The sequence below is a fragment of the Talpa europaea genome (assembly GCF_964194135.1).
Source record: "Talpa europaea genome assembly, chromosome: 3".
Lineage (NCBI taxonomy): Eukaryota > Metazoa > Chordata > Mammalia > Eulipotyphla > Talpidae > Talpa > Talpa europaea.
Window position 1 is genome coordinate 150,237,531 of NC_140069.1, and position 16,085 is coordinate 150,253,615.

General features: G+C 59.8%; 1 protein-coding gene across 4 annotated transcripts in view; it reads left to right on the plus strand.

The window, feature by feature from the left end:
• DPP6 (dipeptidyl peptidase like 6) overlaps positions 1 to 16,085 on the plus strand; it is a gene marked incomplete at both ends in the record, with an annotated part of 400,205 nt that overhangs the window by 292,047 nt on the left and 92,073 nt on the right. For all 4 annotated transcript variants that reach the window (XM_084230872.1, XM_084230874.1, XM_084230871.1 and 1 more), the window contains 2 exons: positions 3,994 to 4,088; positions 8,246 to 8,320. In XM_084230872.1, coding sequence (XP_084086998.1) covers positions 3,994 to 4,088; positions 8,246 to 8,320 — 170 coding nt within the window. The remainder of the gene's footprint in view (positions 1 to 3,993; positions 4,089 to 8,245; positions 8,321 to 16,085) is intronic.

Here is a 16,085-nt window from a genome sequence, read left to right on the forward strand (position 1 = left end):
ACCGGCCCCGCAATACAATTTACAGACCCACAAACTCACTCAGCGCCAAGGACAGGAGGGGGCGGCCGGGCAGGCAGGGCGCACATCCCCCTGCAAACCCACCCAGCGGGTGTGGGGTCTCTGCCCATTTCAAAGTGGCAGAGTGTGGACACCCCCGTGGCACTTGTTACTGAACTGCTGTGAGAGTCACCAAATATCAGCCGCGGCATCGGAACAGCTTCTTGGGGTCTCAGATTTTTGTAACTGCGCGTAAATATTCGTAAACACACGTGACTACCAGGGACTTCTTTCGTGTTTTTTCAATTTCATCGTCCACCTAAATGTTTTGTTTTGTTTTTTTTTTGAAGCCTCCCTCACCTTCGATTTTCTTTTATGATAAATCCCGGTGACAAAAGTAATTGCAAAAAAACAAATCCTAATTCTACAAAGAGTTGTTCCCCCTGGGTCACGTGAGTAGATAAACGACAGTGTCAGCTCCACGGGGTTCTGCTGGTTCCTGGGGCTGGGGTGAGCCGCCTCTTTGGAGTCTGAGCGCAGTTCTGTCGAGGCACATAGAAGTTGCTCCCCATGAGAAGAGTGGAGATTTAAAAGTTTTTAAGAGCTATTTGTGGGGCCTCCCTGGTGGCGCAAGGGGTTAAGGCTCAGCACTATGAAGCTGTCCGCAGCCTCTGCAGCATGAGTTCCATCCCCGGCCAGGGAGCTACCCACACGGCGCAGCAGACCTCTCCTGTCTCCCTGCTGCTCCCCTCAGCAGTGGATTTCAGTGGATCCACCTGTTCTGTTTCCCACTCTCTCTGGGGAGTCCTCTCACCCGCCACACCTCTGGCCTGTACCCCCATTCTTGTATGCATAAATAAATAAATCTTTTTTAAAAAGAGCTCTTTGGGGGGGGACATTCAGCAAAGATATAAAACTGGACATTCTGGGGTCTTGTGGGAACTTGTGGGGTGTGAAGCCACGAGGGCTGCCTTTGAAATGGACGGAGCTGCGTCCCAGCGACTTCCCAGCTGCACCCGTTTCTGCTGCGGCGCCTGTCAGTGCCTCACCCATGCTGTCCAGTGGGGACTGTGCCGTCCCTCCCTAAGTCGAAGTCCACAGGGTGTGAGACCCGCGACCCCAACCCGCCATGCTAGGCCCCCGGCCTCAGAGAACCCACACCCCAATTCCAGTTTGGAAGGGAGAGTCAAAAGGTCCTCACTGTCTTTCTGTGGCCCCCCGAGAACGGCACGCAGCTGGCGCCAGGCGCTGTCCTGCTGGCGGGACCAGTGAGCGCGGCGGCTCTTCGAGAAAGGACCTAGAAACACTCGGGGTGGTGTGTGTTGTGGCTGCTCGTCTGCTTGGGTGACTCACACCCCACGTGCGAGAGACAGTTCGGAAATGGCCGCTCATTTTCCCACCCACTGTGCGTGGCGTGACCCCGTGCGGCCCCGTGTCACCCCGCAGTGTTGGTCCCCCTGACAGCTGAGTGTGCGCGTGCCGCACGCCCATCTCTACCGGCACAAGGCAGCTCCCGACGTGGCTGCTGCCAACCATGCCGCAGTGGGCACGGGGTCGCGAGGCTTCACCCCTCGACGTGAGGATGAACCCCCAAGTTCATATAGTTTTATAAATTAATTTTAAAGAAAAGGGGTTTGGTGTTTTAGGAGAAGCTGCTGTATCTCTTTTGGGCCAACATTGCCTCCCTCTGGCGAATTCTGTGATCCAAAGCAGGAGAGAGAAACCCCAGAGCACTTGTTTTGAATGTTGGAGCCCCGGCTCCTTCAGACCGAAACACGAAACACTCGCGTGAAAGCTGCGCGCCTGCCCTGAGGCCTCCAAGCACACTCCCCTACATCAGTGTTGGGAGGTGCAGCCTGGCCCTCCCACCTCGGCGCCGCCCCCCGCCAGGCACTCCCCCCAGCCCTGCTCGCCGTCCGCGCTGCCCCCGAGTGTGTGTGCTGGAGAAAGGAAACTCTCTGTAATAAAAGGTGTTGGGAAATTGGACAGCCACACGCAGAGAAGGGAGCCAGGCCCCTGTCTCACACGACAGACACGAGATGGAATACTACTCGGGTGTCAAAAAGATAAACTCTTGCCATTTGCGAAACAAGGATGCACCTGGCGGGGATGGCTCCGCGCGGCAGGCAGGGGAGGACAAAGGCTGGGCCGTGTCACGTAGACGTGGCCTCTAGGGAAGCCGAGCACATGGGCAGATACATGCAAACCAATAACAAAACCTAGAAATCTGACTACGGGGGCTACCAAGGCGGGGTGGGGAGGAGAAGACAACAAGGGGGGAGCACGATGTACTGGGGTGGGGGCTTCGGGCGCCTGGTGGTGGGTGCAGCGCAGTGACGTAGAGCTGCAGGGCGGCCCCGGGCCGCGGAGTCACAGGCAATGATATAAACCAGTGTTACCTCAACTTTTAAAAATTAAAAGAATAACAACTAAAAATAGGAAAATCATTATTATAAAAATTATTCAAAATGATGACATGAAAGCCAGGAAATCCGAAGGAGGAGGCGAGGGGAAAACAAGGATGGCCCAGCCCAGAAAAAGTCAGTGATGACATTAATTATGCACCTGAGGCGTTTACCACAGCAGCCCAGAGCGCGGGCCTTACTCATGTTTTAATGCGTTTTAAAGGCTGAATTCATGTGCAGAGTATCCTTGATCCACTGAGTTTAAATTAAAAATCAATAAAAGTAAGAGGCCCAGAATAACTTTACATATTTGAAAATTAAATGTTTTTAAATACTCATTGGACCAAGCAGACATTACAGGGAAAATTAGAAATAATTTGAACTGAATAATAATGTAGCTCAACATATCAAAATTTGTGAGATGTAGCGGACGCCATCCACAGAGGGAAATTTTTGGCTTCTGTAGCGTCATTAGCAAGATGGGAAATCAAGCTGGAGACTGAGCTCCACATCCACAGCTCGGGAAAGAGAACTTGGAGCCACAGCAGGTGAAAAGGGGGACACACGAGAAAAGAACTTAATTCCGTGATATCGGGCTCCACAGAGCACTGAGGTGATGGTACCGCTTGGACGGGGGGTGGGGAGCCGGGTCTGCACACGCTGATCGCAGAGGGGGTGTGAGATGCCCTGCCCTCCCCTCACAGCGGTTCAGAAAGACGGGCCTGTCTGTCCCTGGCTGCGTGCCAAGAACCCAGCCTTTTGTATTGTCTGTCATATCCGCACTATGTGTCCACACGCGAGAACACGTGCATGAACACACAAACGTGCACACGCACACACACACACACACACACACACACACACGCTCGCACATGCACCTGCCCCATTCAGTGCTCGTGCTGACTTTCTAGGGGATATTTCAATCTGGGCTGATTTTACAAGGACCCCTGTCAGGTCCTGAGAACACAAGGTAGAGATTCAAAGACCTGGATGCCAGGAAAACTGCCGGAGCCTCGGGGCAGCAGAGAGGCTCGTGGACAAAATGAGGACAACCTCGCAGACTGCAGGTGTGGGTACTGCAGGTGTACCCCTACACACTTCACCCCAAACGCTCAGGTCTCAGACACTGGCCTCTTCAGTACCATCTTCCACCCATTTTTGTAGCAATTTTCTTTCTCTTTTTTTTAAACAGGTACTTTTTTAAAAAAAGATTTATTTATTTATACAAGAACCGGGGTACAGGCCAGAGATGCGGGGGGTGAGAAGATTCACCAGAGACAGAGCAGGGAGCAGAACAGGCAGACTGACTGAAACACACTGCCGAGGGGAGCAGCGGGGAGACAGGAGAGGTCTGCCGCGCCCTGCGGGTCACTCCCTGGCCGGCCAGGGATCGAACTCATGCTGCAGAGGCTGTGGACTGCTTCATAGTGTGGTGCTTAACCCCTTGTGCCACCAGGAAGGCCCTAAAGGACGCTTTTGACAAAGCAAAGGATATCTATTTTCACAAGACAGTTCACTTCATCTAAGTGGCCGTCAAAGGCTTCTCGAGTCCTTCACATCTCATGTCTCTGTTTTCTTTCCTCTCTTGTAGATACAGAATTCATCTACAGAGAACAGAAAGGCAACGTGATCCTGCGGAATGTGGAGACCAATATTTCTACTGTGTTAATAGAAGGCAAAAAAATTGTAAGTACTCTCTCTAATGACCAGGATAATTTCAGTTTCCCTCCTGCAAGTCAATAAAGCAGAAAATGACTTTAGGTCTCAACTTTTAGAATAGCCAAGCAGAAGCAATAAACTTGTACTACTACAGGCTGAGCAACTGAAGATAATGTGAAATTGAAACCACACTAATTTAATAAGATGAAAGCAGTTTCTTTCAGTGTGCCGGAAATTTCTCTGCAGGTGCAGGAACAAGTGTTGCATATCATATATAATTGAAAGATAAAGTCCTCAGGCTTTACACATTTACAGAACAATTGCAATAATGCAGAGAATACTTCGGGAGGACTTGCTCGATCTCGTGGAGGAAAAAAAAAGCTCTCGCCGCCACATGCCCAGGGAATATTAATTTAGGGGCTCGGGAACTTCCTCTGATGACATTCCCTGAAGTTTGTGCTTCCAGACAAGCTCCGAGTCGATGGGAAGGCACTGCTCTGCAATTTGGGGAAAAACCCATTTGCCCAAAGATTCAAATGACCTTGAGATTTGGCGTTCAAGTGCAGGGCAGGTTGTCTATGAAAGATACCGACGTTGTGGGCCAAAAATCAACCTGGAGGATTAACTCTTCTTTTCGGTGGGTTCACGTTCATTATAGAAGGAATGAATTAAGGAGTTTGTCATTTTCTTGTCCAGGAAACTGGGGGAGCAAATGAGGAAATGAGGGATAATTCTATACAAAGAGCCAGACTTGAAACAAGCCCCCCGTGACGGCGCGTGTCTGTGGTGTGCGTGGGTCAGAAGCCGGCGCGCTCCATCCTGGGGCACAGGCGGCCAGACAGGAGTGGACCCTGCGTTTACAGAGGAGGGGCTGAGCCCGGCCAGATAGCCCAGCCCTCAGCACCTGGGGGAACAGGGGGGTTCCCAGACCCCTGCAGGGCCGTGCGCGCTCCCTGCTCCCCCTTCAGGAACACCTAACTTGCCATTTAAGTGCTTGTGATTTGGGGTGTAAAGACGCCTTTTTCTTCAAAGAACAAGTTTATTGCGGTTTAATCACAAATGTACTTGTTTCTCGTGCAGCCCGCTGGCCGGTGGGGTAGGGGTGGGGTCCCCTCCTGCGAGGAAAGACGAGGGAGCGGCGGAGCGTGAGCGGGTTTCGCGCCCCTCCGCTCCCGTCGGAGGCTGCGGCCGTCGTGTGTTTGAGGTTGTCTGGGGCGGTGACCGGGGCTCCAGGGAGCACCTGCTGTCAAGAAAGGGTCCTGGTTCCCGAGGGCGAGCCTGTTCCGTGGGTCGCGACCTTTGCTCGGAGCCGCCGCTTCCCGCTGCCTCGACCGCGTGGGGCAGGCGCTGTCCCTCGTGCCCCGGCCGCTCGGCCGCCCAGCCGCGTGTGGATGCTCCTGAGCAGATGCCAACCAGGACGCGTCCCGGAGCCACTGCGACTTGGGACCCTTCCGGGACCCCTGTCCCCCCTCCCGGCTCCCTTTTGCGGGACAGCGGGGTTCGGGGGCCCCTCAGGGCGGGCGTCCTGCTCCACTGTCAGAGCCGTGCTGAGCGTGGTGGTGAGTTTGAGGCCCTGAGTTTGAGGGTCCCCTGCACCCTGGCGGGGTGGGGGAGCACGAGCTGCCCAGGACCCCAACCCGGAGCAGCAGCTCCTGCTCCCTCTGGGGTCCTCGGCTGTGTCCTCTCTGCCACCAGCCCGGGGCCCCCTCCTCACTGGACACCCAGAGGCTTTGAGCTGATTTCAGGGACTCGGGCCTCAGAGAAAAGGGCTGTGATGGGCGAGGCCAGCTGCAGTCTCAAGGCGGCCTGCCTGGCACCCCTGAGCTGGCAGGAGCGGGGAGAAGCTGTGGCGCTGCTGATGGGAGGCCCCAGGGCCTTGGCCTTTGCCTTGGTCTCCCCCGCCAGCTTCGTGGCTCCCAGGCCTCAGGGAGCGCCCCGCCCGCGGTTGGCCCCCGCTGCCCCAGGCAGCTGCTCAGAGCCAGCTCCTCGGGAAGGACCCAGGGCAGGGCAGTGAGGGCCACGCCTCACGGCCGCGGGGAGCTTCTGGGTCACCCTTGGGCTCCGGGCTGGCCTCTCCTCACACCTCCCAGAGGACAGCAGGACGGCCCGGCTCGCCCCGCTCTGCCCACGGGCACCCGCTGGGGCTCGGGCTCGGGCAGGGGCGTGAGGGTCCAAGCAGGAGATCTGGAGGCCACCCCAAGGGGGCAGGGCGGCTGGTAGGATCCCCCCAACATGGTTCTGAGCACCTTCCCTGCAGGAGTCGGGACTCCAGGGCTTCCCGGGGTCAGGCGAGGCCTGAAGCTGATGGTTTCAGCCGGGGGTGTTCTCTTGGATTTCTAAAAATAACGAAAATCACACCTGAGCATTCACTCACTGGCATGATACACTTGATGTCCCAGGAATTGCAGGGCATTGTATTTCACTCTCACTTTAGAAATAATTTAAATGTCAAGCTTAACATATTTTATTTTTCTGCTCCTATAAAACTCTTGTCAACAAATGAACAAATTATAGATGTAGTATTTTGTCACAGATTATAAGTTTCATAATTTTATAACAAATTATAAAAATTTCTGACATCTCTCTCTTCGCCTCTGAAAAACGAAACACTGACTGTATCTCGTGGCTCAAGCTGGGTCTTTAGAAGTTGGTGGTTCCTGAAAAATCTCGTGAATCTTTTTGCCACTGAGTACAAGATCGATTTCTTTCTCCCCCTGGTTGGCTCAGGACAACCCCCAGTAGCGGCCTGGGGCCTCCCGCCCTGTTTATTGCTAATGCCAGGACGAAGTGGGGAGGGTGACACGGCCACTCACAGCCGCATTTACGTCCTGGGGTTTGGAAAGCAACTCGGCCAGGCGTTCTAGAATAATAAAAATAATTGTGGATTTTGATTCAGTCCATGGACATTTTCATAGGTAAATAACCAACAATATAATGCCATCCTTGGAAGATCCAAAAGAGGCTAGTTTTTTTTAAACTAAATTACCAAGAAAATTTCTTAATAAGGAAGAATACAGTAAAAAATATAATTTAATAGCTTTTGTTTTCACTAACATAAGTACCTAAAAGAGGAAGTGGAGGAAATAGTCCATTGACTGTAAGAACAAAACCTGTAAAAAAAAAAAAAACAAAGGAAAGAAAGAAAAGAAAAACAAGCCATAAGCCTGAGACCAGCAGAAGACTTAGAACGAAGCAAGCTATAAAATCTTGATGAATATTTGAAAGAAATTAAAGATAGAATTTTAGAGAAGGGGACAATATTGAAAAGGTTAATTCTCTAATACAATTCCACTTAGGCATTTTGGAAAAGCTTAACTGCCACACGCCTGATGAACTGGCGTCACTGTCATAAGGAAGAGAGGCCGGAACGTGGCCGCAGAATCCCACACCCCCTCGCGCCTGCTGCTGTCCTCTCTGAGCTCGCGCCCGTGCCCCACGTGTTGCACTTTTTGTTGGTGACTTTGCTGTTTCAGACCCCGCCGAGCGTCGTGCTGAGCTTGTCTAGTGTTAGTGCCTGAGAAGACCCCGTGCTCGGGGTGCAGCCTGCTGAGGGGGTGTTCAAGGGGACCCAGCCAACGGCACATAGTCCTCAGGGCCTTGAGATATGACGGTGGGTCAGCAAGGATGCGTCCATCGACTGGCAAGAGCATGGTGACCAGAGACTCGCAGGCCCCGCACCCTGAGCCCCGGGGCATTTGGCGGGGGCCGGCCCGTGGGTGCTTGCATCCGGGCCAGGTGACCTGCACGGCGGGAAGAATCTGAGCAGAAACCGTTGTTCAGCCACGGCCCGCGGCCTCGGGGGTGAGAAGCAGGAAGAAGCCAGCGAGAACAGGGCGGGGAGGGCGGGTCTGCTCTGCTCACAAGCTGCCTGGTGTCGGCGCTCACGGACAGAGCGAGCCAGTTTGTTTAAGCGGAGACATTGGGAGAAAGTTGCTCTTATGTTTAATTCCGTTGATTTGCTTCCGTGGATGATCAGTAAGTACCCATGACCTTTGAAAAAATGTGAAAAAACATCAATTCCTTGAGTATTGCTCGGTGGGCGCCAAGAGCGAGGCGGCCGCTTGAACCGACGGGGCCGGTCCCGGACACTGACATTATCCCCCGCCTCACGGCGCGCGGCTTCTCTGCTGCGTCCGAGCCGCGTCACTGAGGTCCTGAAGAGGCTCCGTTTGCTTTTCTTTCAGGAGTCGCTGAGGGCGCTCCGGTACGACGTCTCCCCGGACAGAGAGTACGCGCTGTTCTCCTACAACGTGGAGCCCGTGAGTACCGCGCGCGCCCTGCCACGCTTCCCGTGGCCTGCGTTCCCTCACGCCTGCCTTCCCGGGGCCCTCGCGTGGGGACGCGCTGGCGGCGCCTCTCCGGCCACCCTGCCCGCAGGAGGGACTCGGCGCGAGGCTCCGGGAACAAGAGCTGCTCCCCCGAGGGCCGCGTCGCCGGGCTGTCGTGGGGAGGTCGTCCGTCTGTAAAGACTCAGTCCGCCCTCCCTGCCATTCATTTTCTGGCCCTTCTCTCCGCCTCATCATAAATTTTATCCTGAGAACGAAGCCGCAGCCAGGCCTGCTCCGCGCTGACATAATGCGGGGTGTCGCCTGCCTCGCTCCGGCCGAGGGGCCGTGCCCATGACGTCATTCTCTCTGTCATGGCCTCGGGCGGAGCCCGCCTAGGATGTCAGCAGAGATTTCCCTGAAGTCACAGCCCGGGCGCCCATGGCAGGCTCAGCCTGGGGCTTTCTCTCTTCCTTCTAAATGGCTCACTTCAAATTTCATGTCGGCGATTTAATTTTCAGTGAGCTTGAAGGTGACATTTGCCGTGTGCGTGAAGCAGGTGTGTGGCTTAGACGAGCCGAGCCGTGTGATCTGGGAGCGGACGTTTGTGGCCCTGGGCTCGCTGGCAAATAAACCGTGGAATTCCACGCCCTTCCCGTTCGGCTGAGCCGCTCCGGGCGTCTCCTGGATAAGAGCAAACCGCAGCAGACAGCCGAGGAACCACCACAGCGGTGGGGTCAGAGGTTGAGTCCCAGCTGCTCCGGCACAGCTCACTCCCTCTGAGTGAGGAGAGCAGGCGGTTTCAGGGCTCTGCGTAGAGAATCTGGAGATAACAGGAGCACCCCACCGAGCGAGGGAGCATCCGGCCATGGGAGGGAGCACCCCGCTGTGGGAGGGAGCACCCCACCGTGGCAGGGAGCACCCCGCAGTGGGAGGGAGCACCTTGTCTGGTGATGAGATTCCTGCTCCCAGGAGCCTTCTAAACAGCGTCACATTGTTCTCCGGATGTCACAGAAGCATCTCACGAGGCTCATTTGGAAAAGGCCGTCTCCTCTGGGATTCTGGGTCCCCTGCTAGAAGAATTCCCCACTGTCGGCCTCCTCCTTCCCAGAGCCCCTTCTGGCAGAGCGCCCTGGGACGCCGCTGTGCCCATAGCTGTTGGTGGGAAGACAGCACCAAGTCTGAGGCTTGCATGGGGGACGCTGCTGATGAGCGGAGTCTTGAGGTCAGGCCTCTCCTGCTGCAGCACCCACTGGGACTAGGGCGAGCTCCGTCCATCTTCCAGAGGAGGGAGGCGCTGGCCACGCAGCCACATTCAGATAAGGGGTCTGCGCGCTCAGAACAGGCCGCCACGTGGAAGCCCCGACTTGAGTCAGAGGCCCTCCTAGTCGTCAGGCCCGGGCGCCGGCCCCCAGGTGCCCTACAGAAGAGCCAGAGCCGGCCTTGCTGCTCTGCTGAGTGCCAGCCCCACCCTCCCCCGTGCAGCCCAGGCGGCCCTGCGGATGCATCCAGGGCCAGGGGACAGGCACTGACCTCTGGGCAGGGATGGAGGGCAGGGGCTGGGGTGGAAGGTGTCCCTGCGGACTGGGCGGCAAGAGGATGCGTGAACAAGAGCAGACAGGCAGAGCCTGCAGACAGCTAGGCCCCGTCCTGAGACAGCGTGGCTTGCAGGAGAGCATGTGGCTGTGGACAGTGCCCCCTCTTCCCTGGTGCCCCCTCTTCCCTGGTGCCCCCTCTTCCCTGGTGCCCCCTCTTCCCTGGTGCCCCCTCTTCCCTGGCGCGCGGGCAGAGCCGGCCCCGTTCCTTGCAGCGCACGTCCTGCTCGCCCTTGAGCACAGGCGACTGGTCAGAGGCATCCAGAAACCTGAAGCGTGTCCACTCGTGGTGAATTTCTCCTCCTCGCCTTTCTGTGTGGGGGTGGGAGTAGCTCATTTTGCACCCAAGGGGCCACGGGCTGCAGAATTCATGGAAAACTTGAAAAAGGCTCAGCTGTGGTGAGCCCCGGCCGGGTGTCTGCGGTGGCGTCAGGGGAGTCCAGACTCGCCTCGCGGCTGGCGGGGAGCGACCCATCTGGCTCCATCGATGGGTTAATTTTTAAAAATCACTTGAGATTTGTAAACATGAGGAATTGGCTTTAAAGTATCGAACCCGTGTCCGTGGCGAATTATAGTCCTGCTGCTGGCCTGTGGCACTGAGCGCCGGGCCGCGTGTTTCTGGGGGTGACCGCCGTCCCTTCTCCGCTGCGCTGCCCGGCTCTGCCCAGGGGCTCCCAGACGTGTGCCTTGGCCCTGAGGTGGAGCTGGAGTGGCCATTTCTGGGCCCCCCTCTGGGAGCAGCGGGTCCCAGTGGGGCCTGTGGGCCACCCACATGTTTGCACGAGCCGCGGCCACGTCAGCGTGGGAGGCGGGGTCAGCGCCCCGGCTGCAGCTGCCCACACCCACACTGCAGAGCCATCTCACCAGCCAGAGGCCCCCGCAGCTGCCTGGCAGGAGGGCGGGGGACACTCGCCTTCCCTGAATTCCTGCCTCTTCTCCTGTAGACCCCCAAGAGCCCCCGGGACGGAGCTATCCCAGGTCTTGACTGTAACTCAGTCTGGAGCCTCGTGTCCACCCACCTTTCCTTGGGCAGCAGGATCTGTAAAGAAACGGCTCGCTCGCTCTGCCAGCCCCTGGCACCTGCCTCGGCCGCACGGCCCGAGACTCTCTATTCGAGCTCTAAGGCCTTGTCATCGGGTCACGAACGTGTGCAGAGCACAGCGAGGGCCGTGCCGGGCTCCGAGGCTCACGAGGATCAGCAGGGGTGGCGGTTCTCAGGGGACCGTGGACAGGCCACCGCGGCCTCCCTGGGGTAACACACGTCGAGAACTCAGGGCCTGGAAACGGGTGCGACCTCCCGGCCAAGTCGCTCTCACGGCCAAGGGCGAAGCTGGGCTTGCGCGGGCCAAAGCCTCCAGCGTGAGGCCGGCATCACCTCGTGTCCAGTCTCCTGGGTCCCCAGAATGTCCCCAGGGGCCCAGGAGCCACTGCCGCCCCCTCAACCATCTCCGTACAGCGTCAGAAACCAGGATTTGGGGGGTCACTTCCCTGGTCCCCCAGTGCATTTCTGCCAGCAGGCAGGGGCAGGTGCCCACCTGGTCTGCACCCTGGGGTTGCGGGATCAGAGGGAGGCGACCCAGGCCCCAGCCTCGCCCTCCTCAGCCGCCCCCCTGCCGCCCCCCTGAACAAGCAGAAGCACAGAGGTCGTCCAGGCAGCACCCAGCAGCCCCCTCGCCACCTCTGCCCGCCCTGGGGTAAAGCATCTCCTTGGCTCAGGGCGCGCTGCGGGCGAGGCTGGGGTGAGCGCCATGCAGTGGTTCCAAGAGAAACCCCCGAGAGGAGAGGGCCATGCGCTGCGCAGCCGTGCCCGAGCAGGGCGCTGTGTCCCACCGGACACGTTCTGTGGGCAGGACCACGGGGCGGAGGCGAGCTCAGGAAGTTCTTGTGATGGTCCAATTGTCTGGTCCACTGGGTTTCTGGGGCAGGATGTCCTGCTCCCCCAGAGCAGAGCCAGGAGAGGAGCCGAGAGCAGAGGGAGAGGCGGCCCCACCTCCCTGTCCCTCTCAGCCTTGCTCCCGCCCCTCCCTCCTCCCATGACTCCCTCCTCCCCCCTCCTCCCCTGTGGGAGGGAGCACCCCGCTATGGAAGGGAGCGCCCCACTGTGGGAGGGAGCACCCCACTATGGGAGAGAGCACCCCGCCATGGGAGGGAGCACGGCCATCTTGTCTTGAATAAACTCCAAAGGCCTGGCCTGGGGGCTGAGTTCTGGGTTTGCGATGTCAGGCCAGCCCTGTGTGCTCTGGTCCCACCGCATACGCGGGGCGTCGCTGAGGACCCGGGGCCCCGACTCCCACATCTGTGCGCCCTGCTGGCACAGGGCGTTCCGGGTGATGCTGCAGATGGCGTTCGGGGTGCAAGGAAAGGCAGAGACGTGGGCGCCTGTTCCTCGGGAGCCGCCTGCACACTCTCGCTCCACCGCACACCACTCACAACAGCACCCGCCCTCGTTACTCCCCGGGCCCCAGCACCCCAGCCAAGGCCAGGCTGCCCCACCGGGCTCCGGGGAACTGGACACGTGGACGTGTCCTTCTGTTTACACGGGGGGTTACAGTCAGGCGCCAGGAGAAGAAGCGGCAGTTGACATCGTGTTCCCTGAATCCCCCCCAGCCCCCGGGCCTGCTCCTTACTTTGAAGCCGCGCCGGTGTAGACGTGGCCTCGCAGGGATGGCTGGTCCCTGCTCCGGGCTGCCCCGCCCACCCAGCTCCCACCTGGGCCCCTGTGGGGACACACTGGTGGCCCTGGCACGGGAGGGGGCTGGGGCAGTGCCCCCCGGGCAGTGCCAGTGTGGGCAGGAAAGCGAGTGTGGATTTAAGGGACTCTGCCAAGCTACACCGTCCCGTGCAGCCGGGAGCCCCACGCGCGAGCTCGGGGAGGAAGGGATGGGTACCCACGCTCGCCCCGGCGCGTCCGCCGCAAGGGCAGGTTGGCGCAAGAGCATGCCAAAGCATTCTTTGAAAAGTTTTCGTTTTCAAGACAATGAATTCGGGGCAAAGTTCCTGAGCGGAGAGAGCCAAGAGCCCCAGCACATGCTGACCACGAGCTCGGGCTCGGAGCGGGACCACAGGGGCTCGGCTAGGCGTGCCGCAGGGAGCGGGCGTGGGGACTGCGGTCCCCTCCCCCAGGAGGACCGCCGCGGCAGGGCGGGGGCCAGGCTGTGGGGGGCAGGACCTGCCCTGCCGTCAGGGAGGAGACGCCCGGCTCCCTCGCCTCGCTCTGTAGAGACGGAGCAGCTGGAAACCTGGAAACTGCCTGGTGTTGGCTGCTGGACACCCACTGCGGGCCGCGGTTGGGGCCCCTTGGCGTGCGCTGCGGGTGGACGCGCCACACAGCAGCAGGTGGACTTGTCCGTGGGGCGTGAGACGGTGGAAGGGGCGGCTGGGACAAGGGCTGGGATGTTTTTAACACGGGTGATCTGAATTGCATGCGGCGAGGGAGAGGTGAGCTGAAGGCGGATGTCCGTGTCGCGGAGCTGGGGAGGCTCAGCGGAATCAGAAGGGAGCGGGGCGCAGCCCACAGAGCTCGCGCTGGAAGCACCCCGGGAGGGACGCCGGGCGGGGAGGGCCTCAGGGTGAGGAGCGGGCGGTGGATTCCAGGGCAGCTGCAGAATTAGCCGAGCCCGGCTGGAGGAGTGGCTGATCCGGAGCAGGAGGACGGGCGGCAGGAATGTGGCCCAAACGTAGGTTTTCAGCTCGGTTAGCGAGTAGCTGGGGGAGCCCCAGGCCAGACAGAGCGCATCAGAGGGGAGCCGGGCGTGGGGGGCTGTCGGCGGCCTTGCTCTGGGTGACACTGAGGTTTCGGTAACTTGAGGCGGAGGGACGCGGAGTCCGGGAGGCTGGCTGGGGGTCCGCAGCTGAGGGCTGGCCTGGGGCGCTGCCTGCGTCTCGGGGATGCCTTCACCAGGGAAGACGCCGTGGCGTGAGCTCGCTGGAGTGTCCTGGCGGGGCTGGGCCGAGAGCGTGACGCCCGGGCATGAGGGCGGGGGCGGGAGGTGAGGCCGCCGCTGAGGGGGCCGCGCAGAGCCGGGGAAGCGACCACGCACCACCCCGTCCTGACTGCTTATTCGTTCCCAGGTATGAACCCCGAGGACCAGCTCTCTCGCCATGTATTAGGGTGCATTTTGCTGAGTTTGCTTCCCCCCCACCCCCGCACGGGGTGTTTGGGGCAGCGAGTTCTCACGCGGCCGTTTCCTAAGACACGTGTGTGTGATGGTGTCCGACGAGACCGCGGCACGTGCGCGTAAACTTCTGAAAATGCCTCAGAAAAACAGCTCGACGCGTCCTTGCTGGGCCTCGCGCGTTGTGCTTTCCCCGCCACCGCAGAGCTCGGACGCTGCGCCGCCGCCGGGACCGAAGGCCTGCCTGTCCCCCGGGCGGCCTGCCTGTCCCCCGGGCGGCCTGCCTGTCCCCCGGGCGGCCTGCCTGTCCCCCGGGCGGCCTGCCTGTCCCCCGGGCGGCCTGCCCTGCCGCGCGGGCCTCTCGGTGTCTGCGCAGACAAGACCTTGCAGCGGGAACCTCGCCCCGGGCTCTTCAAAGTCTGTTTCTTCGGGCCTGTGGCTCTTTCGGCTCTGCGTTGAGAGGGGTCTGGGCAGGAATGATCTGCCTGCTTCACCCCGAGGCGGTGAGAAACCGTTTCCTCTTGCTCGCGCGGCCCAGGGTGGCCCTGGCGTCGTAGAGGCTCCTCCCTGGCCGGTCCACTCTGCCCCTGGCGCTCACACACCCCGGCAGGCCCAGCGCCTCGGACCCTCCACGTCTGGCTCCGGGTCTGCTGGGCTCCCCAGCGAGCTGTTCTGTTCTCCAGGCGTGATGACACCCCCGCGCACAGGCACCCGCCCCGAGTGTGTCACCTGCCAGCAGCCGCAGACTGGGGCCGCTGTCCTCCCGTCCACCTCTGCTCCCGCTGCCCTCACGCGGCCCCTTCAGCTTGGTCTTGCTCTTCCTCCTCGGCTCCGCTCAGAAGACACCCACACAGGCCCACGGCGGGCTGTGTGTGAAGAGGCGGACAGGGGAGCCTGCTGTCGTGTGGGGTGACCCATCCAGGCAACGGATTGAAGTCGCCGTTTCCAGGTGGACTCAGGAAACAGGATTTCATCCCAGCAAAGACCAAGTCGCCATCCCCGGCGAGAGCCGCTGCCCACTCCCGGCGGTCAACTGGCTCGCGTCACTGGGAGTAAGAGACACATACCCTTGGCTGAAGCAATTCCAGGGGCGGTGATTAGAGGGTGGCAAGCTCAGGCCGGGTCCTGCTTGGTGACTTACGCTCCCGGCCTAAAAACAGATGATCGCACCTACCTGGGGAGACGGAGCGGCCCCTCGCGCGAAGGGGCCGGCACCCAGCCCCCCACCTGCCCACCTCCACCAGCCTCCCCGCTTCACCCACCACTGCCAGCGCTGCAGGGGCTCCCACTGCACCCCAAGGGCTTCTCCAAAGTGCGGAGGGGTGCGCGTCCCCCGGCCCCTCACCTCTGCTGCCCTGACTGCTTTGATGAAGAACCGTCTGTGTCTGGGAAGCTGCTGGAAGTTGTAGGGAGGAGCCCAGTCACTCCGAGGACGTCTCTGCCTGTGATTTAAAGGTAGTTCTCGCTTTCCTCTGGATTGAAACTGGATATATTATTTGCCTGTTGCTGGGTTTACGAAAACTGCCCGTATGTACGGTGAGGATGGCCGATGCCGACTGCCTCCCGCTGCCCGTGGGCTGGGGCTGGGCCCGCTGTGCCCAGTGGCCGTGACCTCTCCGGAGCTGCCATCCCACGGGGCTGGGCGGAGCATCAGAGGCCAGGCGGGCGATGAGGACTGTCCTTCCTGGCTGTTGCTAAGAGCCCACGGTGCCCACCTGGCAGTCGTCAAGCTGGTGGGGGGAGCCTTGGCCCCACCTCCCGGGCCCTCCCAGCGAGCCTGAGCACCCGCAGGACGCAGGACCCGGCAGCCCTCGCCTGGACCCGCGGGCTGAAGCGCACGGGAAGGAAGCCCCTTCCCAGCCCTGCGGCCGGAAGCCCAGCGCAGCCAGCCCCAGCCCCAGCGAGTCAGGCTTCTCCACCCCCACCCGCCTCTGCCCGCCCAGCTCTCCCCCTCAGCCTCGCTGGACCAGTTTCCTGTCTTAGCAGCGGGGTTCGGTCTGCCTGAGCTACTGTGGAGCGTAAAGTGGGGGACAGCACAAAGATGTCTCT